Source organism: Gavia stellata, chromosome 1, assembly GCF_030936135.1.
Source record: "Gavia stellata isolate bGavSte3 chromosome 1, bGavSte3.hap2, whole genome shotgun sequence".
NCBI classification, from domain to species: domain Eukaryota; kingdom Metazoa; phylum Chordata; class Aves; order Gaviiformes; family Gaviidae; genus Gavia; species Gavia stellata.
Genome location: NC_082594.1, coordinates 92,034,129 through 92,052,943, shown reverse-complemented (window position 1 = coordinate 92,052,943; position 18,815 = coordinate 92,034,129). Strand labels below are relative to the sequence as shown.

Sequence of the window (18,815 nt, the reverse complement as noted above, 5' to 3'; positions counted from 1 at the left end):
ATGGTATTTGATTTAGAAAAAGGAAACCTGTCTTTGCATACATTTCTGCATTGAAATTCTTTTCTTTTGAATAGCTACAGAGTTTGCATGCAGGCTAGAATTTCACAGGAGACCACAAAATACAGGAAGCCCACTTATGGCTAGTTACTAAGTGGGCTGTGTTTCCATCTGTCCAGTATGTAATCTGAGCAGAATTGTTTTATATAAAATATTGACATTTGTATAAGAGTCTTACCTTCTCTAAATATTGGTGACTGTCTCAGTGTTTTATTCAACATGTGAACAACCCTGAATTAGACAACCTCCTTTAAAAAGAAATAATCTGTTAAACTGATGAAAATAGGCTGTGTTCAGTTACTTATATACTGTTAAACTGAAGAAAATGTTCTGCATTCAGATATATATTTGATTTTAATATCAATGTTTAATTAAAACAAATAGTGGCCTTGTGCACTTTTTTCCCCTTCAGTGTGCACACATGCCAATTCATATTTTATAAGCCTTTAATTCATATTCTAATAATGTCTGCACTGTGAACAGGACTTGAGATCTCAAAGAAGAAAAAAGGCTTTAGAGATTTCTCATCAATGGTATCAGTACAAGAGGCAGGCTGATGACCTAATGACATGGCTGGATGACATTGAGAAAAAGTTAGCCAGTCTACCAGACCACAAAGATGAGCAGAAGCTAAAGGTAATGTTGTTTTGGGGTGGCCATGGTAGATCTTTTTGAGTGATAGTTTTTCAATTTAACAGACAGCAAATGTAACAAATTTTCAAATAGGTACAGGAAATTATCAGTTCAGTTCTTTATTTCTATTTATATTAAAACTAACAGTAACTATCTATGTTCAAACTGACATTTCTTTGTTGTACTATACCTTGTATTTGTTTGTTATACAGAATGTTACATAAATAATTTGAAACACACTTAATAAAATTTTTGTCTATAATATGAAAAGTGTGCAATGTATTAAGAAGCATCAAATGTTTTCTAGTAAAAATTGTAATTGATTTTATGTATCTTTGTTCCAGATGAACAAATGACTTACCGATATATGGATGACCTCTATCTCATGTTAGCACATTCATTTTCATCAGAACATATTCATATGTCACTGTCAAACTCTATAGATTTATTTACATACTGTCAAAGGTTTTCCTAGTTTATTTTGCATCGTCTTTCTTTGCTTCATTCTCTGTTGAGTTTCCCACAGAGTAAAATAGGAGTTAAGTAATATATTAGAGAGTCACATAATATATTTGTAAGCTGTCCAAACACTATTTGTCCTGAATATGCTGACCCATATTGAGAAAATAATTTCTCCAATTGCCCATCACAGTGTACTAGCAAGAATCTGGAATTGGAAACTATTGGCCTTTGCTAATTAGTTTTCAGTGTGTACTAGCTGTCAGTATCTCTACAGCCGATCTCCAAGAAGGTTCTTCAATTTCAGTTATTTTTGTTTTGTTTAAATGTAAAATAAGATATGAAATAGCTGTAAATTTTAATTGTAACAATAAAATGGAAATGGAATTTGACAGAAGTATTTTGCTAATTTGAAGTTGGTTGATCTAGTTAGCTAACTGTCCTGGGCCCTGTATTGGTTTTGCTCACTAGGAGATTGATGGAGAATTGGAGAAGAAGAAGGAAGATCTGAATGCGGTGCACAGGCAAGCTGAACGCTTGTCTAAGGATGGGGCTGCAAAAGCAGTGGAGCCAACCCTGATACAGCTCAGCAAGCGCTGGCAAGATTTTGAGAGCAAATTTGCTCAGTTTCGAAGACTCAACTATGCACAAATTGTGAGTTGTTACTGGCAAACTCGTATGTTTGCAACTGCTACTACTAACAGCATCCTACTAACAATGAGAGCTTCAGGGACAGTGTCAAATTTTCATATATTAATAAGAAAAACCCTATTGTCTACAAGTGGGGGAATCTTTGTATTCTAATATAAAAGTTCTTTGCTTTGGTCTTAAAATTGCCCTTAAGACAAATCGGCCAATAACAAAAAACTCAGCAATGAAAAATTCATGTTTATTTCTGTTGCCTCATTATTTTTCCATAATGTTTTCAAGTTTAAAAACATCAGTTTGCCATGCATCTAGTTTGTTCAGTGAACGTGTAAATCAGAAAAATTGTCTTTTTCAAACTACCCATCCCATGCCAATTTTAATTGTTTTTTTATTTGTCCATAACATGTTCTACCCACTTTAGGAAGAGATTAAAAAAAATCTTATGACACTATATATACATGGCCTCTTGTTCAAATGCTTGAATTCTCAAAGGAGTTTCTTGCAAGAAAGTGTACTTTTAAATTTGACAGCATGAAAACACAATTTTATGAACCAGCTTCATGTCTAATTTTGAGTTGTTTGGTTGTATATAAAATAAAATTTTTCTTACTGTTTTATACATGCTGCAATAACTGGATAAATAAAAGGGAAATAAATTGTCACAATTCAAGGTTTATGACCAAAATAGGTATTGGGTATTAACCATTTGGAAGGTTACCAGAGATGCTTTTGCATTTACATAGCAGTTTTTCCTTGCCATTCTTATAACTCTACTCATTGTCATCTGGGCTTATGATTTTGTATGAAGAAATATAAGATTTGCTCTGAAGGAAGTTGTTGCATTATATGTGCTTTTCTCTAATCTTAAAAGTGCTAGTGGTAAAGGGGTGTTTAAAAAAATAGAATTTTATTTATTCATTTTTAAATGCACGTAGATTGCAGAGGGGCCATACTGACAGGATAATGAAAATTTAAATACATGAAGTGTTATTTCTAACTGATATATGGTCAGCTATGTTTTTAAAAAAACGAAAGTTCCAAAAAGCAGCAATAATGTATAACCTTTTGGTCATTACAGTCCTCTATTTAATATACTGTGTATTGTGTATTTTTAACTTTTCTAATACTGAGTTACATAATGTATATATAAAAATAATAATTGGGATAGCTATGCAGTTAATGGAAACAATCAGAGAAACATTAACTTTGGTTTGCATGTTATTAAATCTTGTTCCATCTGATTACTCTTTTCAGATTACTATGGTTTATATTAAACTTGATGGATATAATCAGTTGCAAATCGTTTAAATTGGCATGGAGCTAGAGCAGGCTTCACTTTGTCTTGTAAATGAGTCTTTTCTTATAATGAATATATTTGTTCCTCTGATAAACAAGTAAGAAATAAGAATGTGCATGCAATTTATACAAAAACATTCTGCTGTCAATGTGCTTTTTATGTCACCCACCACCTACCATGACAGAGGATGTGTATATCCATTACAAAATTTTACTAGCAAGTCAATAAAATTAGCATATTTTTCTTTAAAATATGTAAGGTAGATACAGCACTACATGTGCTTTTGAATTGGTCAAAGGAATACAGTCAATGACTTTTTAAAGCCATGTAACCATTACATGTACTTTTATTGTTAAAATATATCATTTATATAATACATTAATATTCGTGTAATGGTTAAATTTTTAAATATTCTCAACTATTTCAAGCAAGAAGGCTACTTGATAGTATTTATCTGGAGAATGAGGACATTATTCAATGAAATTTACATGTTTACAGGATAATTACTCTATCCTTCTCATTTCTCATGAAAAATATCGTTCTCTGTTGACAATGACCAAGGTGATACTCATATGAAATATTTCAGAAGTTTTACAGAAGTTATTGAAACTGATGAGAGGCAGTATATTTTCATGGCTCAAATCAGAGTGAGAAGTACAACTGCCTTGTTACTGTCTTAGTTTTGGCTTTGCTGAATCAGTTAATTTCTCTGGAGTCCTTTTTTTTTTTTTTTTTTTTTTTTTTAATGTAGCCTAAGTACCTACCTCACAGGGATGTTGTGAGGATTAATTAATTGTTTGTGCAAGACTTTAAAATAGAAAAGAAAAATGAAAATTCAAACTCTTCACTTGAACACATGCAAATACCAGCAAAAATAACTTTCACAGAGATTTTCGATGTGAACCACTGACTGAATAAAACTGTATAATAAAAATACAAAAAAGGATTTATTTTTAAAGCAAAAGAAATAGAAAACTGCTGCATTTTTTATTTATAATTTATGATGTATTCAATAACAGACTTATTTAAAACCTGAAAGTTGTTATTATAAATCAATGAGGATTTAGTTGTACTGTATAACTTTCAATTCATTATGATTCATTGAATAAACATAGCAAGACTGCATTGAAGAAGACCTTTAATTATGTGGCTTAATGACAGATTGCATTTCTTACCTTTGTTGGAGCTAATGTATTTCTGATCTCAAAGTGTGAAATTAGAATGATCATGGTCCCCTGGATTTTACTTTTCCCCAATATTTGTTGGGAATACCTGTCAGAAGGATATAGGAACCATAACTATATAAGAATTGATTCTCTCTAGCGTGGTAGATTCTCATTAAATTCTGATTGTCTCACAAAAATGAAGCAGTAAATATCCAGCAACTAACTGACAAATATATATGGGTGTATATATAGAGAGAGGAATTTTCTGTCACCACTTTTGATAATAAGGTATGATGTAGTTATATTACCTCAAAAACTGCGTGTTCTGTTTAACGCCAATTTTGAGACATTATTCAATTTGGTATAGTGATCATATCTGTATGTGAAAATTGTCAGAGAGTAATGTGTGACATTCTATAGGGAAAAAGGTGGGTTTATTGCAATCACAAATTAAATGTGGTCCAGAAATACATAAATAAAACTGCACAAAATCTAAAATGACACTGAGTGGGAAGAAGTTTTTGGAGTTCGTGTTATCTCACAAGTTTCTTCTCCCAGCCAGTGTCTTTATTCATATGTGGCAAAATAAACAGTGGGCAGAAAATTCAGGTTTTCAGTGGGGCAGATTTCAGATTCCTGTGTTAAGAAAAGTTTAGTGTTCTACTTAATTTCTGCTAAAAATTTCTGTTTGAAATCAGTAGGTAGTAACTTCAGTTGTGAAATCTGAATAACTTACAAAGACTGGAATATTTTACCATCATGTTTTAAAATTATGATTAACCACTAAATCCCACTGAAATCCATGGAAGCTTAAGATACTCTTCAAAAAACAAGTCATTAAAGTTTAATCCTAGAGCAGTATGCAATGTTTGCATATTAAAATTACATGTTTGTTTTTAAAAAAAAAAATTCAGTAAAAATTATAACATTAGAGAGGTCAAGGGACATTTATTTCTAGATTATCTCCGCAGAATCTAAAATCATCAAGCCTTGGCAGTCGCACAGTGTTTTCAGAAAAGTTGTCAATTCCCTTTGCTACAAGCTAAACCTAAATCTTCCAGTTACTATTTTTCTGCAGCAGTTTATGCCACTGTTCCAGGATGATGAAAATAGCTATCTGTTGCAGAGAAAAAGCTAGATTCAGATAGTTTAATTCAAATCAGGATCAAAACCATTTATTGATACATTGATTACATTTAATTAAATTAGCTTTAGTTAATGCCTGTTTTATAGAAGTTTTTTTTTCCATGCTTTCATTTCAGCAGTCTATGAGCATGTCATGGCTCCGTTTAGATTTTATTGAGCTGACTGAAATTACTCTGTGTGTAGAGAATACTGAAGGTCTTTATCATGAGAAAATATTTTCTAGATGACCCAGGCGCAGAGCCTAAGATAAAAATTCTTATTTCATATGTCATATTACCATATTTTATCAAGCTATCCAACATTCTTTCTGCCATCACATATGCTGAACTATGCTGTAAATAGTAAGCCAGAGTATTTTTAGGACAGGAGGAATATTGTTCTTGCAACCTATTAACAGGTGTCAAAATTATGTACCTATTGATGTATATACAAGCAAAAAAATAGGCTTACCTAAGTAATTTCAGTAATTTCATTGGTGACACAAACAAACATTCTATTGAAATCTATGGTCATTTTACTACTGAAATGTTTGGGCCTGGATTTTGGCCATACTGGGAAAAATAATAAAGTTGATCAAATGATAAACATCAGGAGAGACTGTCTTTTTCATACCAATTAGACTCTGCATTGAACAAGAATGAGTAAGGAAAATAGCTATACAAAACATATTTATTTCTGTAAGGTAAGTGATTTAGTCTGAGCAGTTCAATAGTTATCTGCAATATGGATAAAAACCAGTACTCTCAGTACTTGCTATGAAATAAATATCATAAGCTTCATTTTTCCAAATAAAAGACATCATTCTGTTTAAGATTCTATAAAGCATTCAGAAATTCAACCTGTCTCCTTACTGGATGATCACTTCAGGTGAGAGACTATGTGATCGACTTCTGGAACCAGATTAAAGGACTGATCAAGTTTACATCTGAAATTCAAGAGTTTGTTTAAATTCAGTCTTTTAAGGGCATCTTGCAGTTTTCAGTTAATATTTACCTATGGAGTTCTATTTAGTTAATTTAATGAAATTTAAGCGCTTTTTTTAACTATTAAAATATGTTTATATATAAAGATATTTTCTAAAATATAAATCAAAAATCAATTGAAATAAGTGTGTTGCAGTTAGATAAACACAGGACTTGATGTCCTAATTTTTTGTCTGCATCTAAATAACATGGTCAATGGTAATGTGCTACCATTGTTTTCGATCATTATTTTCCAGTTTTAACAATCAGCAGCATTACAATTAAGTGGGTTTTTTTCTCTTATCCTTGCTTAAATATTTCTTTGAGTAAATAACCAAGTAATAGTTGCCAAGAAGAAGGGGCAAACTAATTCTTCATTATTCCTACAATGAGTGGGAGAGAGGACGGATAAAAGGGAGAAAAGGCATTAAAAAAGCAAAATAGGAAAATACCTACTGGACAAAAGAACTATACAGTGATGGATTAGTACCTGTTTCACCTATGCCCTTTGGGTCTCTTAAGGACAAGACAGAGGTTATGCTGTGACATCATTTAACTTTTCTGACATTTACAGTGGCAGCTTTTTAAATAAACAGCTTTACACAGCACAGCTAAAGACTGGGCTTTCTTGACTGTAGTCTGCAAAAGGGGTGAGGATGAATGAGAATCTTTGGGAAGAGAATCACAGCTGAATGTTTACACTCATTTTCTAGCACCTATCAATGTGGAAATTGCTATTAGAAAATTTATTCCAAAAATTTAATGGTGTTTGAAATACTTCAGTTTTATTTCTAATTTAAGATAAGAAAGCTGTGGGAAGTACACTGAAGATTAATATTGTCTTCGATATAGCTGAAGAGGAGCTATTTTTAGAGATGCATTTTAAAATGCACTTTACCTTCTCTATGTCTAAAATGAATGCATACCATGTTGTGGTAATTTAAGTGAAGACCATCTATAGCCTTCTTTTGTAAAAGTGAACCAGTTTGCTACAGTATTTTGAGTTCTTAATTCTAAATCATATTTGTCTTCTCCCATATTTCCTTAATAATTCTGTAAGTATTCACTATCATCACTGCAATTCTACACTATTTTAATAGTGAAGTTAAAAAACCCTGTCTTGTAGATGACAGAACTTTACAGAAAAGCATTTTCTCTACCATTTTTCATTATCTGTTATAAACTTTAGTGAAGTGATCTGAATTACATTCTCTAGTTTAAAAGTGAAACTCAACATCTTTACCTTGTCACAGAGGAATGAAAATTCTTGCTGCAACTTGGACTAAGGCTGGTTTAGGATGCTGTCTTTAAATTATATGAAGTGGTTATAAGAATATAGTGTTAGCCATGCCACAGGCTTTTTTTACTGCTCACTGTATGGTTGAGATGGAAACAAGACCAACAGCCTTTGGTTAAAGAGTCATGTGTGACATAGCACCCAGTTGGCTCTCCTTTCAATTTTATTTTGACAAAACTTATCATTATACTAGTATAGTGTTTTCTTCCTTATAATTACCTAGCTATTTGGGAAAGAAGGCAGCTAATTACCTTCTTATTTTCTCTGATATAGAATATAAGAATTTATTAGCAAAATAAATTACATGGTGAGGAATTTGGTGTCAAAATTATTTGGCTATAATACTGAATTAAATAATAAGGGAAAAGACCTGCTGCAGATTGATCTGGCCCTAAGTGACAGTATCTTTTGAAGAGATTATGTTCATCTTCTGTCTACAATTAAGGATGTCAGCATCACTCTTTTTTTTTTTTTTTTTGCATGGATGCTTCTGAATTTATTCATAAAGGTGCAGAAGGAAATAAATTTGTATATGTACAGTGTGAGTGCTGAGTATCTAGGTATGTATATTTAATTAGTTTTCAAAAGTGCTGGATTGACAGCAATTTAATTCACATTATTTAAAAAAAAAATATGTCTTGGAGTAACAAAATCAGCCTAAGTGACAAACCCTGTTACTATTCTGTATGATTGTGTCTCTATACATGCAGATTAAGGTTATTTTAAGAAATAAAGATGGAAAATAACTAGGTAATGCCTTTTAACATTTCTGGAAGGTGTCAGTGTTTAAGGTTTAGGACCTTGCTCTTTGAAGCTGTTATCATTCAACTCTTATGTGGTATTTTAACGGTATTTTTAGATTATTTTCTAAATTATATCAACAAACAGGTAACAGATGTAGTTTGCATAAATATCTGGAAATTTAGCATCACAAATCAACAGTCAATTTCAAGATGTGTTAGTCAATCTAGACATCAAATGGACTGTATTCTAACATATCTGTGCTTTATTTAACATTAATTGGTTCCTCGGTGATCAGTCATTAGTTACACATATTATTATTTAAGATAGCCCTAAAGCTTCATGCATAAATGCTGTCTAGGATTAGGGCACTTCTGTAGCCTTAATAAATCAGCCATTAAATAAGTTGGCATTGACCAAAGTCTGATCCTAAGAAGGCTGCCTTTCAGCGTTTAATGTAGAAGCTTGTTCTGCCACTATATACACTGTTTCTTCTCTATAGTTTACCACTGTCCCAGAAACACAATTTTGAAATTCTGTTTTTAGTAAAAAATAATTTGAAATTCCTTCCATTCTTTTGGGTGTTTCCTGCTGTGCAGGCAAATTTGAGTACATAATGCTGGTTTAACAGAATCCATAGACACTGTCACAATTGGACATCATGGTTACAAGGCTATAGGACTGTGTAGAAGAGTTTAATCTTCTAAAGTATCAAATAGATGTTTCCTTAAGTTTGACATTTCCTTTATAATATCTGTATGTATTTTTTTCAGCTGTGAAAAATGTTACAAGATGGATACAAGGAATGGTTAACAAGTCTATGGATTTATGTATTCTGTCGTTAGTATATATAAACTTTCAAATACATTTTGTCTACTGGAAAGTAACACATACAAATCAATTACAAAAGTGTTTTCCAGGTGACCCCTTATAAAATTCTAAATATAATTTTTAAATATCTGATGAAAACCAGCTTAGGATGTAGATTCTGCAACATGTTCTGATTTTTTTTCATTCCAAAATGTATTGTGAGTACCTAAGTATTTGCTTATTTACTGATTTCTAATACTGAGAACGGCTATCTCTTTTGACTCACTGGTAGTTAAAGGCTTACCTTCCCCCCAAAATGCTAGTGACTGTGCATGGCCTGAGCAGTGTTTGTTGAATGGTTATGAGGTACAGTGTTTATTTTTTTAATAATTCCTTTTATAATGTTACAATAATTTTTAAAGTCACATGACAGAGATACAGATTTCCTTTTACTTGTCAATTTTGAACTACTGCAATTATTGAGATATGCCATCTTTATCAGAAGTAATTAACATATATGCGTAAGTTATTTTAAACAAGAAACATTTTCTAAATCCCAGTAGTTCTAATTACTCAATTATGCCATAATACTACTAGATTTTGCTTTTCTTCAGGACATGGTAACATTGCAGCTATGGCGTAAGATACACAGTGCTCTATTTTTTTTTGTTTTCTGAAAGAGCTGACATATCACACACAGTAAAGTATATGAGAGTCTTATGTCCCAGTCTCATCATAGCTGAAAATATTTTTTTTTTCTCTTTGTTTAACAAACAGATATCAATGGAATTTTTGAGGGTTAAAAGTAGAACTGCTAGAATTTCCAATTTGTGCTAGTTGTGTTAGTCTCTTATTTGCGTGAATGCTAGCAGGTCTTTAGTAAGGACCAATGGGTAAGTTTTCAAATACACTTCAGCTAAGTTCAATATGCAGTAGTGCCTCAGCCTGAGGAGATTCCATATCTGGAGGCAATTGTCTAAGCCAGAATGAAACAAAAGCACTGTTAAGCAACTAGAAAAGGAAAAGGGATTATCAAAGCTGTTCATTTTACTACCTGACCCAGTGTATTTGACATCTTGGAGGGCTCTAAAGGCATGAGGGTGTGCAAAACACAGAGGGTTGGCTGCAGCACCAAAATGCTTTGTCACAGTTTTTAAACTACATAGTTATCTCCTGGGGGAAAAAAGAAAGGAGAAAAAAAGCCAAAAACCAAAGTTACAACTATGAATGCAAGCAATATAATGAGGAATTACTCTGGGTTTAATGTTTAAAATTAATTGTTATAGCTTTTGTCTGTATCTTGCTTTTTTCCCTCATCTAAAGGTGAAAACAATGCACTCAAAGGAAAAAAAAAAAAAAAGAAAAATTGGGGGTGTAATAAGTATTCATCCAAGTCTTTGAGTCAAGCAACTATAGGTATCATAAGCAGCCACGGGTATCTATCCAATCTGCCATACAGAGGCCATCAGAGTGTAGCATGACTGTCTGAGTTTTTGGGAAATGTCCAATAACTTAAGCCTAAAAGTACAGGGAACAGACCTTTACTTATGGAGAAAACCTTTGCCTTTCAATCAAGTTATGAAGGTCAAAAATAAGACAATGGAAGTGAGTTCACACTTCCTGTTTGTTCACACATGCCTGTTTGTTGATGGCTTTCAAAATCAAATACTGCAATTTTCTGTTGCTATTCCTAATATGTAAAATATACTGAAATGTTTTCTAATTAATGCTATTATTAAGAATAGTTTCATTTTAACTAGCTTTATTTCATTTTATGTATAGATAAAATAGATAGATTCATTTTGTCATAGAATAAAAACTGTCAATGCATCATTTCTCAACCAGTAAGGTATGCTTTAGCAGTGAAGTATTATGAAGACATAAAGCACTCTCTGACAAAGAACAGCTCTGAAAATAATCACATGTACTTTTAAAGTTTTAATTCTTATATAAGTCACTGTTGAAGTCAGATACAAGCATTAAAATACATGTTTTAAGTATTGCAATGTGCAGGCTTCTGGACTGCAATCATATATGAGTAGAAAAATCACATTAAAAAATTATTTTAAATAGATTTTAATGCTGCCAAGTGCCTTTTAAGGCCTTGCCTTCATGGAATTACATAAGCATTTTATAAATTTTTAATCCTGTAGTGAGGATTTAGGTCTCTCTATACTTGAAAGAGATGCTTCTTTTTGTACTGATGGATAACTTGATTGTGATTGGCTAAGGCCATCCAATCTCATGATGAAAATTCCATGTTATTGGTATAGCTTTGATCTACCTTCTACATATATACTCACTTACAGGTAAGATGTGCTAGCAATACTGAAGACAGAATTTATTTTTCTGAATGTTAGCTGACATCGCTCACAGTCAGCATAGGAAAGAGTGAATAAAAGATTCTTTACATATAAATATATACTTGAAAGTGGTTTTATTGATCTCTGACAGCATTTGATCATATTTCTGCGTTTTTAATTCTTTATTTTATATATTGATGCTAACCATGGGCTAGCAAATATCATGTAGTTTAGAGTTTGCTCTAGAAAGCAATGAACTGTTCCAAAGTTCATTGGCCTCTCTGAGGCATGTCTGCCTTTGTCCAGAAGGTGTCTGCTAGCTGCTTCTTTTTTTTCTATCAGCACACCTACATTTATTCCTCCATGATGACTGACTTTTTACACTGGCATATATCTTACAGCTGCTTGTAAAGAATACTTTCTCAAACATTAGTTCACTTTAGGAGAAGTGAACATGTTTGTCTGTTTGTTTCTCCTGAACTTCTCATCAGGATGCTGCTAGGAGAAGTGTCACGGCACAGTAGTGCCGATAGGTGTGTTTTGCCACTTTACTCCTCCAATGTGTTCTCTTTGTGTGAAGTTATTAACTTGAAAGCACAGCGCACTAAGGTCACTATGAGTCTGGAGGCCTACAGTGAGAAGGGACCAAAAATGGAACAGTTGTCAAGGCCTAGCACAAAAAGGTTGGAGGCTTTCTGGATGTAAACTGCTGAAGAGTAAAGGTGATGTTGGGATTGTTCCCTCTGCAGAAAGAGGAAAGGAAAGGGATATACTGAGATAGGTGAAATGTGTTGAGAATGTCCCGTTTTCTAATCAACTAGGACCGTTTTTTCTTTAGGTTTACTGGGGTAAACTGTTTTTTTTGCAGAGCATGTGATACATGAAACATATGGGGGGCAAACACAATTTTTTTAAGCAATTTATTTTAAATAATAAAAATGATAGCAGTGATATGGTAATTGGAGGGGTTTCAGTGTTAGCAGATGTACTGAGAAAGTAATTTAGTGAGAAAAGTGTAAGTAAAGCAATTAAATTTGCATAAGAAATGCAGCAGAATAACACAAGTCTACCAATAACTTTATGGGCTTTATATGTGATATGCATACATCTTTTAGAGTGTGTATATGCATATTTTAAGACTCTAAAGGAAACTGAAGAACCAGATGACTCAGCCTGGTAACTGAGGAGAGAAACATGTTATGAAAGGATGGAAAGGGCAAATAGATAAATTAAAATGAGACACCTTGCTGAGGTAGTATGTGCAAGACAGTGTTTATATTTGTTTTCTTTTACATGCTGTGTAGCTAACTAATGGTATTGTTTTCTTCAGGACCATTGATCCATTGTCTTTCACATATATGCCCCCAAAATCCTTGATTATCTGTATTAGGACTGGCACATTAAATGATACGATTTTTGAAAGAAGGTTTACCAGCAATTGCTCGTAAAAGTTCTTTCAGGTTCTCTGTAAATAAAGTTTGTATTTTTGAGAAGGCAGACATCAAGCACAATGGATCTTGGTTCCACAGTAGGAATTCTATGTGATGTGACAAAACAAATAAATAATAACTTATACCTATGAAATCACAAATAATTTATATCTTTTAAATTTTGCCTTTTCTAATGGAGATGCAGGTGATCATGTATTTGGAGTTTAGTTAAAAGAAGCAATCACTGTTCTCCCTGCTCCAAAGCACACCTTTGGTATTACTTTTTACCTATGATCCATAAACACATCAAATCAGAAATGTAGAGAATTTATATAAACAGTCACTATTTTGTGACCTTATACATCAGTATCTTTCCAAACGCCATAGATAATCTGTCTATTTTCTTGGAACCAAAACATTCTGGGATTTCTTTACATTTGGTGTATGCATGTGCTTTCAGAATAGAGTGTCTATTTCATACTTGTCCAGATTAAAAAAAAAAATTAAAAAAAAAAATCTTAATTTCCTGAAAGGATGTGTTGCTGGTGGAATTTCTTTTAGAAATATGAATGCATTAAAGACCTTTTGAATCACAAAATTCCAAATGGTACTTTCTAGTTTAAAGAGAAAGGTTTTAGTATAGTGTTGAAAGTGCTGAGTTGACCTGGTTGTTTTGTGTTGCCTGTTATTTAAGAAACTGTGTCTATTACACAAGTCATCATTTTACCTGACACCTTGAAATGATTTAGTATTTTAGGCCTGGCATGCATGGAATTTCTATAAAGAAAAACAGATCCTTAAAGAGGTGTGATGATTTAAAATGAAAAGTCTAGCTCTAAAATCTCAGTAACACCATAATCTCAGAGTACTCTTGCATTTTCTATCTTCATTTCTTTGAAGAGTAGGAGAAGAAAAGTTTGTACACTTTTCATGGATTAATCTTAGTACCTGCCATTTCAAACAGACTAGTGGAGTGTGAGTGGTCTATGTCAGAAACCTCAAATATTTCCTGCATTTGTCCTTAGAAATTATTTTTAATTGTTTCTAGGTTGTGAACTGGAAATTGCATTAAGTTACAAGTTTGTGTAGTGTTAAGAAACTAAAGGAAGCATTCTGTTATATATCTATACTAGCAAACAGTTCATGAAGATACAACTTCTGCGGTGACTGAAACTCTGACTGTGGAAACCACTCATGTGCCTTCTACATACCTGGCAGAGATCCTGCACCTTCTGCAAGCCTTGTCTGAAGTAGAAGAGCGCCTTAATTCTCCTGTTCTGCAGGCTAAGGATTGTGAGGATCTCTTCAAACAAGAAGAGTGTCTCAAGGTAAGATAGAAATCTTTTCTTACAACAAGAAGTTTCCATTATTTTTGGTCTTCTGTATATTGCCAGCCTGCGCTTGCTCTCAGAGACATCTGTTTTATAAGTGCTCAGCCCCTCTCTGTGATATGTGCATATATGTATGTTTATATAGGAAGGCACATTGGTGCAAAATATAAGAACACCAAAGGGTTCATTTATTTTCATCTGTTTCCACCTGTATTTGGAAGACAAGAGTATTAGGGTATCTGCAAAGTACATCCTTGAATGGGCGATAAAGGCTGGAGAGGGGCAGTTATATATTTAAAGTTGTGAATTTGGGTTAAAGCTTTGTTTGTGTGTTTGTAATTTGAAGTAATTAGTAACTAAACCTATCCACACCCTATCTTGGCAGCTTTTTTAATTTTGCTGTTTGATTTTAAAATATTTTTTATTAAAACAGCAACAAAACTAAGTAAAATTTAACTGCTCCATTTCATGCTTGACCAAAAAAGCTTGAAATCTGATTGGGGCTGTACTCTGTGCAATTATTACATTTCAATTAACTAAACAGAAAATATTGTCCAACAGGTAGATAACGTAGTCAAGAGAAAGCTAATCCGGTATTGTTGATACAAGTTTAGATATTACTGTCTGGTTTCTTCATCGCTTGCAACAGTGAAATCCTTTGAAATTGGTGGAATTTTTCCAACACAGAATGGACATAAGAAGTGAATAAGATTAAAGTTGTAAGCCTAAATAGATGAATGAGTTATCAGCTTTCGCAGAATAATGTTTGTGTGAGCAAAGCCTTGTAAAAATCATGCTTAACTGTTGTGTATAATTACAGCAATTTCAAATTGTCATCCAGCATGAAGAGAAGACCACATTTCCATTTTTCTGTGATTATTTTGGGGAAGGAAAGGTTTTAACAAAAGGAAACATTAGCCTAAAGAGGCTGGAATTTGCCTACAGTCAGCTATGAGAAAGAAGCTTACAGGGAGAATCAGGGCAGGGGCTCTAGCTGGGTGCTCTTAAATGTCCTCTGTAGGACCCCATTTATTTCTTTCCAAAACCACATCCATATGCTGTTATTAGCATCTATAAAATCACATCTGTTTATAATTCTTATACATGCATAGATCTTACATATTTTAGGCATCTGTACACATACACACACACACACACACACAGACAGATATTCTTTATAAGCTCTTGAAAATTAGGGTGTTTACAGTTTCCTAGCAAGGCAGTATAGTATGTCTAGTGAAGCATAACAGTGAGGTATTGGAGCAAAGGAAGCGTATAACTGATAATAGGACTGTGTGAAATAACAAGAGGCTGTTCCTTTTACCACTTCTGATTTAGTACCAGTAGATTAAAGTGGTTTTGAGTATTGAAGCACACAACATGCCGATGTTATTGTCATTCTTCATTTTAAACAATCCCTTTTGATAGAATGATTCTTCTGCACAAAAAAAGCCATAGACCATGTAAATCATGGCTAATGAGCTACCACTTGGTCCTTGTTGATGAACTTAATATGTTCATTACTAGATTGGACAGAAAAACAGTGACCTACCTCAAGCAGTTTACTGGCAGTTGACTTCCTTTTAGTGCTTCGTAATGCTTTACATTTAGGCTATCTTTATCTGATATATCCATAACTAATCTGTTGTTCACCCACATATATTTGGTATTATCAGAGTTGACACCAATTTTAATAATATTGATTACTGAGTTTACAAGTAAGTATTGCCATAGGTTTAATTTAACTGAACTATTAAATTGTTATGAGATGCATTTGTGGGCACAGTTCCATCTTCCTCCAAAATAAATCTCTTAGAAGAGGCAAATGGATTGTGCACATTCGTGGGCTTTTGAAAGGGTATAGTTTTGATCTGAGCCTGCTTAATGAATATTTATTTCGAAGGAAAAGCATTCATCATTGTCATTATCCTGCAGTAAAAATAGAAAAGTAGTGCATAAATTGTTCAGCAGCTGGTTGGGAAAGGTTTGAAATTAAATTGTGGTTGATTTTTATCCCTGACAGATTTGCATGAATCAAATTACAGAACTGTCATGAATAACTCTGTGTTTTAAAACTGAGTTTGTGATCTTTTTTTTCACTCTGATTCAGAAAGAATCCATTTTAATTAATCCTTAAAAGGAAAAATAAGTTTATTTACAAGAATCTTTCAGCGGTGACTGCTTTGAACATTTTTCTCCAAAGTAAATATGTATAGTAAGACTTAAACCTGATTGCTCATTATCCAATAGGATAAATATCAAATACAAATTAAAAATTTCTTTTATTAATTGTCATAGATAATTCTAGCACTGACTTTTTATATCAAAGGAATGTAAAATAGCAAAATATGAGCTTGTGCAGCAAAAAATCTGATAACTTCTAACATTTAGTAATTTATAATGGTTTTATGGGCACATTTAGTAAATCTGCTGAAACCAGCTCATAGGAATGTTGTTCATTTCAAGTTTTAGGGAGTGGAAAAATCAGATAGAGAAACCAGTTCTTATCTCTTTATCTCATAAAGTCAGCAATTACAATGTTTCTATTATCCTATTACAAGCTCTTCTAAGTATTAGGACATACAGTACCTCTGGTTTTGTTCATCACCATGCTTACTCACATTATTTAACATTTTAAATATTGCAGTTCTGTCAAAGATGAAACTCCAGTTGATTGTATGGAAAATCACAGTTCCTAGATTGAAGGGTTAGTAAATTGGGCTTGATGATACACTCTAAAATAGGACAAATTTTGTTATAAGCACAAACATTATGGTGCTTCTGTCTGCTATTGATGATGTTCATATTGATGGAGTTTATAATCTTTGAGTTCCCCATATAAAATTTGTTTAATTACAATGGATTTCATTACATGATCAAGTGTAGGGATAAAATGCCTTCAGAATTTAGCTAATTATCCTTACTTGCAATGGATGTTCCAAATGCTTCCTGAAAGTTTAATGAATGTACAAATTTGCATGTATTCAACTTAATCTGGTTTTAGAAAATCAAGTTATATTGCTCATACTAAGCCAAAATTTTCCTGATTGGTGATTATCTCATTTAAGTTACTTGTCTTGTTCAAGCTCCAGATTATTTAGTGGGAGATGTACACGCTGAAATAAATACATTTATTAACTTGAGAATTAAAACTAACACATATTTCTGTTTGCTAACACATAGCAAAAATGAGTGTGCTAAAATGAAACAGTCTACCTGGAATTTAGGAAGTCTAATTTGCATTTATAGCCATAGGTGAGAAAGCGTTCAGTAAAATTTCATGTTAAGAATCGCTGTCATATTTATGGCATAGTTGTGCTTCATCATTATTTAATTATATTAACTGTGAATTCAAAACTTATTTTTTGAGGCCACTTGCTTTATATGATTAATGCTACAAACCTGCAGTAGGGTCCGTACATATCAGGCATTACTTTTTTTTTTTTCTTTAATCTTCTTGATTTTAGCAGGAATATTGTATTGTAGAATATAATTATACATTTAGCTATAATATTTTTCAATGATGTAATAGTTTTAATATGGAAAGCCACCTGGTTCTTTGAGAAAGAATTTTCTTAGATATGTAACTTCTTGCATAGTAGCTCTAAGAGGTTTTTTTCTAGTTCATCTGCTTGTGCATTTCCAGTAGGCTTTTTATTCAGTTCATTAAAAATTGGGTTGTTTGCTGTTATTGTTTTTTTAAATATAGGTATTTTCATGCTCTGTTGGTTTTTTTTTTCCTATTCTTTTTTGCCTTTGTTTGGTAATTCTTTTCTTTCATCTACTGACACATCGAGTACTTTTTTGCAGTTTTCTACTGTGTCTTATTTCAGGATACAGGGAATTTACTGTAAACATTACACATCCATGATTCTGGCAGCCAGATGATTTATTAAACCAATAATACCCATACTAGATATTGTAACGCATAGTTCTATACAGATTTTAAAATTATAAGTAATTTGGGAAATTTTTCCAGCCATTCATAATTACTAACAACTGTGCTGTTGCTGGTTTTCATGTTAGTACAAAAAGCATGAAATACTGTAACAAATCTGCTATTCATATAATTGTAAAGCATTATTCTACATATGTTTGGATTGCCAGAAGTATATTTTAAATTTTGCACATTGAATTCTATATTTGGCAGGTTTTAAGTGATTCTCATCAAGAAACTTCACCTAATGTGATATTCAGAGTGGTTTTCTGCTGCAGCTCAGTAAAACCCAATTAACCATAACTTAGAACTGAGTGTAATCAAATGCACTCTCCAACTAGATCTGTCAGTAATGCAGTGCTTGGTGGCTGATTTGTACACAAATAGCCAAGGAACTGAATTTTTACAGATAGTTGTCTTTTTCTGGCAGATAGAGACAAATTCCAGGTAGTGAAAATGAACTGGTATTTGAGTCTCAGGCACTCAGATTTCTCTTTTCAAGAGCAATGAGATGGATCATTCCCCAAAGGCTACTGTCACTTCAGCTGCTAATGATTTTCTGTTATCCTTTTTTCTTAAAAATTAAAGCTTTGTGCAC

General features: G+C 32.7%; 1 protein-coding gene across 2 annotated transcripts in view; it reads left to right on the top strand.

Annotated features, from left to right (window-relative positions):
- The window catches only part of DMD (dystrophin), a 907,831-nt gene that overhangs the window by 251,759 nt on the left and 637,257 nt on the right, over positions 1-18,815 (top strand). For both annotated transcript variants that reach the window (XM_059827200.1, XM_059827195.1), the window contains 3 exons: positions 541-693; positions 1,621-1,803; positions 14,083-14,277. In XM_059827200.1, the coding sequence (XP_059683183.1) occupies positions 541-693; positions 1,621-1,803; positions 14,083-14,277 (531 nt within the window). The remainder of the gene's footprint in view (positions 1-540; positions 694-1,620; positions 1,804-14,082; positions 14,278-18,815) is intronic.